Source organism: Diceros bicornis, chromosome 13 (genome assembly GCF_020826845.1).
Source record: "Diceros bicornis minor isolate mBicDic1 chromosome 13, mDicBic1.mat.cur, whole genome shotgun sequence".
NCBI classification, from domain to species: Eukaryota; Metazoa; Chordata; class Mammalia; order Perissodactyla; family Rhinocerotidae; genus Diceros; species Diceros bicornis.
Genome location: NC_080752.1, coordinates 30,330,375 through 30,342,169, shown reverse-complemented (window position 1 = coordinate 30,342,169; position 11,795 = coordinate 30,330,375). Strand labels below are relative to the sequence as shown.

At 55.5% G+C, this 11,795-nt stretch overlaps 1 protein-coding gene across 1 annotated transcript; it reads left to right on the top strand.

Annotated features, from left to right (window-relative positions):
• The first annotated feature begins 2,992 nt into the window (after window positions 1–2,992).
• On the top strand, window positions 2,993–6,946 carry SRM (spermidine synthase). Its single transcript, XM_058552878.1, has 8 exons — window positions 2,993–3,198; window positions 3,777–3,897; window positions 4,326–4,418; window positions 5,291–5,444; window positions 6,026–6,109; window positions 6,203–6,348; window positions 6,433–6,555; window positions 6,661–6,946. Exons 1-8 carry the CDS (start codon window positions 3,032–3,034, stop codon window positions 6,679–6,681), a joined length of 909 nt encoding a protein of 302 aa, XP_058408861.1. The 5' UTR covers window positions 2,993–3,031; the 3' UTR covers window positions 6,682–6,946.
• Window positions 6,947–11,795: the final 4,849 nt, after the last annotated feature.

The window sequence follows — 11,795 nt, the reverse complement described above, 5'->3', positions numbered from 1 at the left end:
CTGGGAAGAGGGGTCTGGCAGGGCCGGTGGGTTGGAGGTGGAGAGTTTATGAGCAGAAGGGCTCTGCTCAAGGAGGCAGGCTGCTGTTTATGGTGCCTTAGGCAGCTTGCCATAAGTATTCTCAACCAAATACCACCACGTAATAGCCAAATTCGTTCCCACTTACAACCACAGCTGTCTGCCTGGCTGAACACGATGCTTAAAAAATGACTCGGGGCTGGCCCAGTGGCGTAGTGGTTAAGTTCACGTGCTCCACTTCATCTGCTCAAGGTTCAGGTTCCAATCCCTGGGCGCGGACTGACACACCGCTCATCAAGCCATGTGTGGCGGCATCCCATATACAAAATGGAGGAAGATCGGCACGGATGTTAGCCCAGAGCCAATCCTCCTCACAAAAAAATAAAAATAAAAAATGACTCTCAGGTGCTAACTGTCGAAAAGTCTGTCGGATGACAGAGACACACATCCCTACCCTGTGGCAGCCCCACTTAAACCACTGCCTTGGACAGTCGCCATTCGCCCACCTCCCTCCTCTCCCCCATCTGTAAACTGCACTTGAGAAGGTTGGGACAGTCGATCTACTAGGCAGTAATGCTTTACAACGGAATTTTAAATGCACATTGGCCTGAATTGGGGGAAACATTTCATACTATACCTTGGTTTCCTCCATCCTGACTTTCCACATCATTTGTAAATTTAACCAGGCTGTGTAATGATGGCGACTTCTAGCAACACCACAGTTCTTCCTCCTTGTGATCTGAAGTTGGGTAGCATTTCTGGGTTCATGGTCCTGTACATCTTGGGGACTTTTTTGCCTGCAGTTTATTCAGAGCCTTCCTTTTGTTTGAACTTGGAAGGTTTAAGCCACTGCTATGTATCTTAGCCTAGAAGTCCCACTTGCTCTTGGTGCTTGGGGCCAAGACGTGGTTTCACCTCCTCTGCAGAAGGGCAAAGGGTGTCATTCATGGTCCTCCTCATTCGAGGAGGCACATGCTGGAGCAGCTCTGCTCCACTTGCAGGAGGGATGGGGTGGACTTGATCCTCCACTGTCCCTCCCATGCAGTGCCCTAGGACAGCCAGGGCCCCTTGTCTAGGCTCAGCTCTACAGCACCTGGAAGAAGGTCAAGACAGGTGACTCCACGAGGTGTCTGGACAGGCATCCTGGCTTCCTACATTCACTCAGCCTGTTATCCAGTGCTGCCAGCTACAGACACCATCCCTAGTCTCATGGAGCTTACAGTCTGGCTCAGGGTACACAGAAGTAAACAGGCGACCACAACTCAGGCGTAAATGTCTTGATGGAGGAAGCACAGGCTGTGATGCAAACTCCTTGACCCAAGTACAGGATGAACCCAGTCAAGCCTGTAGTAACTGGACATACTGGTCAACTGTCTTATCTACTGTGATCCTTTTCTGAATGACATGGGGTCCTGCAACAGTTCCAAGCCATCTCCTAGCCATTCTTTCGTGCCTTGGCTCACCTCCCCTTTAAAAGGAACTTCAGGGCCGGCCCCCTGGCTTAGCGGTTAAGTGCTCGCGCTCTGCTGCTGGCAGCCCGGGTTCGGATCCCGGGCGTGCACCGTCGCACTGCTTCTCCAGCCATGCTGAGGCCACGTCCCACATACAGCAACTAGAAGGATGTGCAGCTATGACATACAACTATCTACTGGGGATTTGGGGGGAAAAAAAGAAAGAAAGAAAAGGGAAAAATAAATTAAAAAATAAAAAATAAAAATAAAAGGAGCTTCAAGTTCACCAAGGCACATTGTTGCTGTAAGGCTTGACACCTGCACTGGCTGATAAACACGACTGTGTTACTCATCTGGGCTTAAGAGACAGAACGTGCTTCCACCTCCAAGGGGAGGCTGCAAAACATCAGTCAAGAAACATCCCTGTCATGTCACCAGTAGCTTATACCAGTTTCATCTCCCTTCCTTGGCGTGCAAAGAACTACGCACGTAGAGCAATTAGCAGTTAATATTTGGTAATTAGCATGCTTAATGTGATTCAGAGAAGTTACTTGACATTTTCCTAAAAACAGCACATTCCCGCCCACCCTTCCAAGGATCACGGCCCAGTTTGTCAAAAAACTGTATGCCAGTCTTTTTTGGTGCTGAATATGCGTGTGTTGGCCTCTTCTGGGACATTGCTGGTAAATTTAGAAACTCGTTTAGAAAAGAACTCTTTCTTATTCAGCAATCATACCCTCTTGGATCAGAGAATCGAAGGGAAAATGGATAAACCGAGCTTAAGTCTCGGGGCTGTGATGGTCCTTTTCAAGTAAATAAAAACCCTCCGTGCGCCCCCGACAAACCACACACTGTTCGAGTCCAACAAGGAGCCAAATTTGCGGACGCGGCGAGAGATACATTCTACCCTATCGCTCCGGCGCAACAACGTAACTCTTCGCCCGACAATGTAGCCGCCCGCTCCCGTTCCTCCAGCCCAAAAGCTCGAGCCGGCGGTCCGCACGTCCCAGCGCCTGGAAACTCCGCGCGAGCCCGAGAGGTCAGCTCACGTTTCCCCCCCGAGTGGGGCACCCCTTCGCTCCCTCTCTGCGGCCCTCAGTGCCTCCCGGACTCGGGGAGGGGGCAGGGGCCCTGGGGCTGCACCGCCCGGTCGGCGCGGGGCCGGACGAGGGACCCGGACCCCTTCCGCCGGCCCGCCCCGGAACCCACCCCGCGGCCGGAGCCGGGCCCCCCGGCCCAGGCCCCACGTGGCCCCTCACAGCGTGCCGCACTACCCTGCTGCCGCCGACGGACGGCCGGCCCCGGCCACTGGGCGCCGCGCTGCCGGCCGGCGGCCAATGAGCGCGCTCGGAGACCCGGCAGGGGGCGGTGCCGCCGGGTCTCCGCCCACCCACTGCCGCGCCGCCATTGGAGGGCTTGGGTCCCGCCCCCGCCCGCAGGCACCGCCCCGCCGGCCCGGTTAGGTTGCGGCGCGGGCGGCAGGCAGACCTGGTCCCGTTGTGCTGCGGCTCCGCGCGGCCTGCAGTCCCGGGCCCGCGCGCCGCGCCGCCCGTCCGCCCGCCATGGAGCCCGGCCCCGACGGCCCCGCCGCCCCCGGCCCTGCCGCCATCCGCGAGGGCTGGTTCCGCGAGACGTGCAGCCTGTGGCCCGGCCAGGCCCTGTCCCTGCAGGTGGAGCAGCTGCTCCACCACCAGCGCTCGCGGTACCAGGATATCCTTGTCTTCCGCAGGTACCACTGCTGCCCGGCCCCCGCCCCGCGCCCCGCGCCCCTGCCACGGCTCTCAGGTCAGACCGCCTGCTGCCCACCCGCGCGCGAGCCAGCCGCGACTCCTGCCCTGATCCGGCCCAGACCACCCTCTTCCTGCCGGACCCCTGTCTTGCGCCCTTTACCTCCGGACGGCCCCGGTCGTCTCTGCCCGCCCCTCCCCCTGCAAAACTGTCGGAACTTCTCATGAACTAGGCCTGTCACCTCCCTGGGTCCCCTCCCCACCCTGCATCCCGTCTCTCTGCGCTGGGGGCCGACGTTTCGGGCGGTCCTCTTCGGCGGGGAGGGAACCGGAGTCGGCGCCGACCCTACGCGCCCAGCTCCACGTGTCAGTCCGGGACACGTCAGAGCCGGGACCCCGAGTCCAACCCCAACCCCCAGCCAGCGGGCCTGCCTGCTGATCCTCGCCACTCGTCACCCCCAGTACTCACCCCTGGAACCCCTGGGCAGGTTGCGCGAGATTCTTCTCACCCAGGGCGGCTGGGGGCACGGTGCCCCAACCCCAGGGGACCCAGGTCCCTGACTGTCACTCCTGCCCGCAGTAAGACCTACGGCAACGTGCTGGTGTTGGACGGCGTCATCCAGTGCACAGAGAGGGATGAGTTCTCCTACCAGGAGATGATAGCCAACCTGCCCCTCTGCAGCCACCCCAACCCCCGCAAGGTACCCCGCTCGCCTCGGATGCCCCCTGAGCCCAGTGATAGGAAACCCAGCCCTCAGGGTCCCGCAGAACAGTGCCGGAGGGCCCAGATGTGCCCAGCGCTCAGCCCAGGTGCTTCCTAAACAGTTGTCAGAGAAAGTGCTAGCAAGCACAAGGAGAGTGGGGGGACCAAGGGGACTGACGGTCTTTGAGGAGCAAACAGTTCCGGCTGAGGCCTGAAGCTTAAGAAGGAGCAGTCCTGGAGGCCTTTCCAGGAAAAGGGGACACCTGGTGCCAAGTTCCTGAGGCAGGAAAGTGTTTCTGAGAGTAGAAAATGAAGTACTGAGGCCTGTGGATCAGAGACGCCTACCCTTGTTCCAGATGGTTCTGTGTGAGTGCATCTGCCCAGTGTGGGCTGGGCCCTGCTCCTGACTGTTCTTCCCCCTCCCAGGTGCTGATCATCGGGGGCGGGGACGGGGGCGTCCTGCGGGAGGTGGTGAAGCATCCCTCCCTGGAGTCTGTGGTCCAGTGTGAGATTGACGAGGTGAGTGCTCACCTCGGAGCAGGGCCGGGATTTGGGTTCCAGTGCCGGTTCTGCCCTGAGTCGGCTGTGGGCCTTGGGCAAGTCATTTAATATTTCTAGGCCTGTATCTTCATCTGAAAAACATGTTGGGAGGATCCATTAGGAAAGCCAGATAGTAGAGGGCCTGGCACACAGTAGGTGTACCATGATGTCAGTTCTTAGTAAGACTGAGAGCTGGTCTTTAATTCAAGTTTGAAACAAGGCCCAGAGACATTCCAACCACTAGAGCATCTGCCCATTATACACGCTTTTGCTGCGCGTCAACCATGAGCAGCCATTGCTCTGGGTGCTGGGGTACAGTGGTGAATGGACAGAGCATTCACCTTGGGAGCTGATGTTCTAGTTAGGAGGAGACATCCGAGAGTGATCTGATAAAGGCATCATGGGCCAGGGGATGAGAGAAGGCAGGGGGAGAGTGGAGGCGGGTCAGGGCAGGCCTTGAGGAGGTGGGTTTGAGCTGAGGCCTGAACAAGCAGCTGCCCACGTGGAGGCTGGCAAAGGTTCTCGTGGTGGAGGCTGGAATTACTACCACCCTCTGAAATAGCAAGAAAGCCACTCGGGTGGGGCAGCTGGGCTCCGGGGGTGGACCTGGGACGGTGGAGATGCAGGTCGAGCAGCAGGCAGGAGCCATCTGTCCACGAGGAGCTGTGGGAAGGGGAGGTACCAGGGTGTTCCCCATCTTACAGATGTGGAAACCGGGGTCCCACAAAGTGAATGGCTTGCCCAAGGTGACCAAGCTATGAGAGGGACTGCCGGGAGTCCCCTTCCACTCCGCCTGGCTCCAGTGCCCCTAGCCCCCCTGGCCCAGGCTGGTCCCTCCTGTCCCCACCCAGGATGTCATTCAAGTCTCTAAGAAGTTCCTACCGGGCATGGCCGTTGGCTACTCCAGTTCAAAGCTGACCCTACATGTGGGCGACGGTTTTGAGTTCATGAAACAGAACCAGGACGCCTTTGATGTCATCATCACTGACTCCTCAGACCCCATGGGTAAGCAAAGGATGGGCCCAGGGCCCTCTGGCAGCCATCAGTGCAGAGACCAGCCTCCTCCTCTGAGGACCGGGGGCCCCAGAATTGGAGCTGCACTTTCTCTTCTCAGGTGCACTTTTCCCCCTCAAACCTGGCTCAGCAGAGCAGGGGGACCAGGCAACCGCACAAAGTTCACAAATTGGTTGGGGACCTGGAGGAGAGTGGGGCTCTGGCCTTGGCCCACTGAGGCCCCACTTTCCTCTTCAGCCACCTTTCTGCTCTTGACAGACCAGCATAGGGCAGGAGTGGGATCTAGTGTTAACCCAGGGTGGAGATTCCCCTAATACAGTGCCAATGAAAATGCCCCAGCAATGGGGTAAAATGTGGAACCCCCTCAGGTACTGGGGCAGTGGGTCAGAAGCACCCTCTTCATGGTTGGTTTCTGAATTCCACAGACCTGGGTTCAAATCCCGTCTCTGCCCCTTAGCAACTGTGTGGGTCTTGTGGTGGGGCTGACAGTGCCCCCCCACCCCCTCCAGTGCCAGGCTCAGAAGGTCTCGGCCAGAGGGTGTTCCTTAGCCCTCATCCCTCCCTCCCCGCAGGCCCTGCTGAGAGTCTCTTCAAGGAGTCCTATTACCAGCTCATGAGGACGGCCCTCAAGGAGGACGGCATCCTCTGCTGCCAGGGTGAGCGGGCCTCGAGCAGTTGGGAGAGGCTGGGCCGGGGCAGGGTGGGGCAGTGCCAGCCTGCCCGGTGCTGATGCTGCCGACCCGCCCCAGGCGAGTGTCAGTGGCTGCACCTGGACCTCATCAAGGAGATGCGGCAGTTCTGCAAGTCGCTCTTCCCTGTGGTGGACTACGCGTACTGCACCATCCCCACCTACCCCAGCGGCCAGATCGGCTTCATGCTGTGCAGCAAAAATCCCGTGAGCCCCTGGCTGTCCCGGGACTGGGAGGGGGCAGATGGGCACAGAGAGCACTCCCCTGATGCCCCCTGCCCCTGTGCCCAGAGCACCAACTTCCGGGAGCCCGTGCAGCAGCTGACGCAGAAGCAGGTGGAGCAGATGCAGCTGAAATACTACAACTCCGACGTGCACCAGGCAGCCTTTGTCCTGCCTGAGTTTGCCCGCAAGGTGAGCCACCTGCGGGGCGGGGCCGGGGACCCAGGACTCCCTGAGGGGCCACCTCGGCCCCCACACGATCTGGCATCCTCCTGACAAGGCCTCATGTCCCCCCAGGCCCTGAACGATGTGAGCTGAGCCCAGGTGCCGCTGCCGACGCCGCCCAGGACCTCGGGCCGGGAGCCTCCAGGGCACCTGGGCCCCACCAGCCCTGGACAAGACCCCCGCCGGCGCGCCACCAACCAAGTGTTACAGGCCCCGGAGTGCTGCCTGGCCTGCCCTGCTGGGTGGACTGTCTGTCTCCCTCTCTCTGTGTGGCGTTCAGCCTCCAGCCTATACCAGCTGTACAGCTCCGTCTCCACCTGTCGCCCCTCACTCACCAAACACGTGTATTTATAACTAAGTTCTGAATCGTGTGTCCCCGGACCTTGAATGGGCCCAGGCAGGGGCCCCGTCAGCAGTTATTGGGCGCGTCATGTGCCCGCTCTGAGCCGGCCTCGCTGTCTGGCCTCTGAGTGTCTGCCTCCGCAAGGCTGTGAATAGCAGGCCGGGCCCTTGACCTCTGGCACCAAGGAACACAGCAGGCATCAAACTGGACCCAAATCTGTCCTGAGAAGCTGCCTTAGTCGTTCCTTCACCAAGGTCCCTGAAGGCCAGTGGTGACAGACCCCTGGGGCCAGGGCTGTGGGGTTGACAAGATCATGGTGGGGCCACTCAGGGGCTTTGCTTGTCCTGGGGCTGCCCCGCAGTGTTCTCAGAAGAATGTGGGTCACTCAGGATTGTCGGGTCCCATCCGGGGGTGGCTGGTTGGGGCATGGTTGGGGTCCATTACTTGGGCCTGTTGAAGCACATCAGGTGCGCTGACTTGGCTCAGGATTCACACATGAGTTCAAATCCTGCCTGCCCCTCTCATGAGTGCCCTCTGGTAAATTCCTAGAAGCTTCCTTCAAGTGTTAAGAGGTTGAGAAGCAGGTGTGGGTGGCCACACCAGGACTCTGAGTGCAGGACTGTCCCCTCTCCAAGGTGCTGAACCTCTAGCCCGTGCCCCAGGTGCCTCCCCCTCCTGACCACCAGGACTGAGGCTCTGGTGATGGGAGAGGAGCCAGCACGACAGGGTAGAGATTGGGGGAGGGGGCCTCTAGCCCACTCCTTTCTCTGGATCTGCGGGAAGGGGCCATGCAGGTCCGTTCCCCAACCCCTTGCTCCTGGGCAGAGGCATAGCCAGAGGATGGTTGGGTTAACGTGGGAGGCTTATGGTCAGGGAGGGGGACAAGGGAGTGGCCCCAGCCTGGGGGTGGTGCTAGAACACCTGCCACACAACACCCTGCCCCCTACCCTGTCAGCTACCTTGGACCCAACTCAGCAGGGGCTGGGACTGCAGTCAGGGGGCTGGGGAGCAAGCGGCTAGCTCTGCAGCCAACTGCTTGAGTGGCCCTGGGGTCAGCCGGTCACCCTCTCTGGGCTGCATAGAGCCCTCCCCCAACCCCATGAACTTGTTGGACTCTCAGAGCACCTGACACTTAACCCCAGTGAGCAGGTCTGACCCAACCCCCTAACCCCTAGACTGTCTTAAACCCAGGCTTGGGAGTAGGCATTGGCCTGCTCCCAGAGAGGCCAGGTGAGTCAGGATTGCGGGGCAGAGCATTAGTCAGAGGAAGACACAATGGCCGGTTAAGGAGGGATGACTCACGAGTTAATTCCTTTAACCTTCACAACCACCTATGAGGAAGTTACTAACTCTGCACAGGAAGGTTAGGTGACAGGCCCAGGGCCACACAGCTAGAGAGCAGGTGGTGGAGGACACGCGGCAGCCGGCCTGAGAGCCGAGCCCCTCCACTTATCCTGGCCTGCCTTCTCTGTAGCTCAGCCCGAAGACCCTGGGCTCTACTCTCGGGGTCCCTCCCCGCCACAGCCGTCTTACTGACCAAGCTCCAGGAAGGTCCATCCCGAGGGTGATCTTGGAATGCTGCTGGCAGGGAAGGGGGGGTTCCAGCCCTGGGGGCTCTGGACCTAGGTGTGAATCTCACCTCTGCCTCCCCTTAGCTCTGACGAGCCACTCACGACTCCTGACTTGGTTGCCCCATCTGTAAAATGGGAGCAATGGTCCTTACCTGTTTCAGGCTTCATTACAAAGCATACGTCACTGCAGCGCTCCCTGAGCTGGTGAAAATCAGGCTGGCCTCTCGGCAGAGGCAGAAGGAGAGCGGAGGGCCAAGTTGCAGGAACAGCTGGGGCCATTTGGCAAACAAGGATGCCTGGCCTGGACCCTCCACTTCCCGAATGTTTAGTGAAGTCTCCTGTACAATGTACAGGTCTTGAAGGGGGTGCACATCAAGGACTAGCCCTGAACCCCGCATCTGGGTGGACGTGATGTGGACAGACTGAGGGACTGAAGCAGAAGCAGGGTGTTTGGTGAGGACACGGCCTGAGTCCCCCAGTGCCCCAGAAACTGGAGAGGGGCCACCAACAGGCCCGGTTTGTGGCATGGAGAATAAAATCAATCCTTTCTAGAGTTTGGACGTTTATTTATCAAAATTAGCCCTGCCCCCAGTTTAAGGATTCAGATAATTCTAGGTGTTAGAACAGCCGTCCTCCTGTACCCACCTTTCCTCTCCCCGGAGGCAGCCCCATGTTCCTCTTTTAGCTGATTATTTCGGTATTTATCTTCATGCCTCTAAATAACATGTTTGTATTACTACTTCTCAGCTTGTCAATTCTAGTCATACTCTTGATTTTCCACTAGAGAAGGTGAGAATTGAGCTCTTTGCTTCCCTGCCGCAACCACACTCGCAGCCGTTAAATGATAATCTCGGTTGGCTCAGTTCTCAGCGTTGGCACCATGACACCCCTGTAACTGCAGTTCACAGATGAGACTAGGGGAAAACTAACTTCATCGCCTGCACAGCTGATTATTTTCCTTGGAGGTTTTTTTCATTTGCTTAATTTTCAATAAATTTGTTACTGATTTAGCCCCAAACTTTTTACCAAGTCTCTAAAGCTCTTCTTAAGGATCTGTGGACTCAACATGCTTCGTGAGGGTCTGGACAATATGCTAATAAATTAATTTTTTATTATGAGAGCCTAATATTTTACTTAGCCCCATTATAATTTATAATTAAGTCATGGTTATGTTTAATGGAATATTCAGTAACAGGAAATATTAATATATATAAATGCATTTCTTTATTATGATTTGTACCATGATGTATATAACACTCTCATTTAGGAAAAAATGACTACTGAAAAATTAAAAAAAAAAATCTTTGGACTCTACAGGTGTTTTATCATTTTCATCTTCCTGAAGAATCTGTCCAGAGCCTTCTAACTACCCCAAATGGAACTCCCTGTCAGCACTCTTGTCTCTTGGACCCATATCTTCCTGTTTCTTGGTTTACTCCCTTGTTTTGGTGGAGCATATTCCATAGTAGCTTTCGAAGAAAGGGGACAAGGGATATAAATTTTTAAAAATCTGACATGCATGAAAATGTCTTTATTCCACCTTCATGCCTGATGGATGGGTAGAGAATTTGTCAGGGCGGAGGAAAATCCCTTCTTCCCTTCTTGTGTTCTTCTGGCTGGACTAATAGTAAAATTGACACAAGACTAGATTAACAGGAGAAAAACCCAGTTTAATACATACGTATTGGAGGGGCCGGCCCATGGCTTAGCAGTTAAGTGTGCGCGCCCCGCTGCTGGCGGCCTGGGTTCGGATCCCGGGCGCGCACCGATGCACTGCTTCTCCAGCCATGCTGAGGCTGCGTCCCACATACAGCAACTAGAAGGATGTGCAGCTATGACATACAACTATCTACTGGGGCTTTGGGGGAAAAATAAATACAATTATAAAAAATAATAATAATACATATGTATTGGAGACCATAAAGAAATGATGCTTGGAGAGTGAACAAAGCAGGCAGTATACATATCTCTTACACAAACAATAAATTTGTGAAGAATTGACAAACTTAGGTTTGGGGTACGTAATTTGTGAGGAATTTAAGCTGAGTTTAGGCTTGAGGTAGTAAATTAACAAGGTTTGTTTATGCAGGTTTCTTGGCCCTGAATTCCCCAGCTCTGGTGGGAAGGATGCATGGAGAGCACCTTTCACATGGGAGATTTATTTCCTGCTTTCAGGGAGAACAGAGACAGGAGGGTCAGAATGCCCTCTTTGGGGGACGGCCTGGTGGTGTAGCGGTTAAGTGCGCGCGCTCCGCTGCTGGCGGCCCGAGTTCGGATCCCGGGCGCACACTGACGCTTGTCGGGCCATGCTGTGGCGGCGTCCCATATAAAGTGGAGGAAGATGGGCACGGATGTTAGCCCAGGGCTGATCTTCCTCACAAGAAAAAAGAAAGCCCTATTTGTTTCACCAGTAACTTTAATTCAAAATAATCATTATGCTATAGTGGGATATTTTGGGGTGGCCTGCCTTGGGTCCCAACAGTTCCCTCCTCTGAAACTTCCCTAGAAGTTTCACATATTAAAAATTGAGATGGTAGATTATTTTATGTTTTGTGAGGAAGATCAGCCCTGAGCTAACATCCATGCCAATCCTCCTCTTTTTGCTGAGGAAGACCGGCTCTGACATATATGCCCATTTTCCTCCACTTTATTCGGGATGCCGCCGCAGCATGGCCCGACAAGGGGTGCATCAGTGCGCGCCCGGGATCCGAACCTGGGCCGCCAGCAGCAGAGCGCGCGCACTTAACCACTATGTCACGGGGCCGGCTCCGACCTGGTAAATTTTTCCATTATTTCATTGAATTAATCATTTGGTCTTTTTCTTTTTGATCATTTGGTCTTGAAAATAGGTTAGTTTAGTTAAACAGCTGTGTCTCAGTTCAGGAGGCAGTGATGCAGGTGGGCTCCCGAAGTTAGGTCTACAGTCCAAGCAATCAGGTATTTAATAAGAGGCATGTCTATGGAAACAAAGAAAAACAATGCTTAATGGTTGGAGCAAATTATAGACCAGTTTCTGAGCCTAGGGGGCAGCCAGTCAAGAAGATTTATAGATGTCAAGCTTGAAGCATCTTTTGTAGTTTGAAATGTCTTTGATGATGTCGTGGATGTTCAGGTGAACTTTCTGAACGGCTTAGCAACAGGCACAAAGATTGTTTAAACGCGGGCTGTCGTGGCCATCTCTCTCTCAAGTTTATATCAAGTTGTTCAGCTTCAATTTGTAGAGCTTACGGGGGAAAAAAGGCAGCTTTAGTTCTTAATGATTCCAAGTCAAAAGTGGGAGAAACATTGGAAAC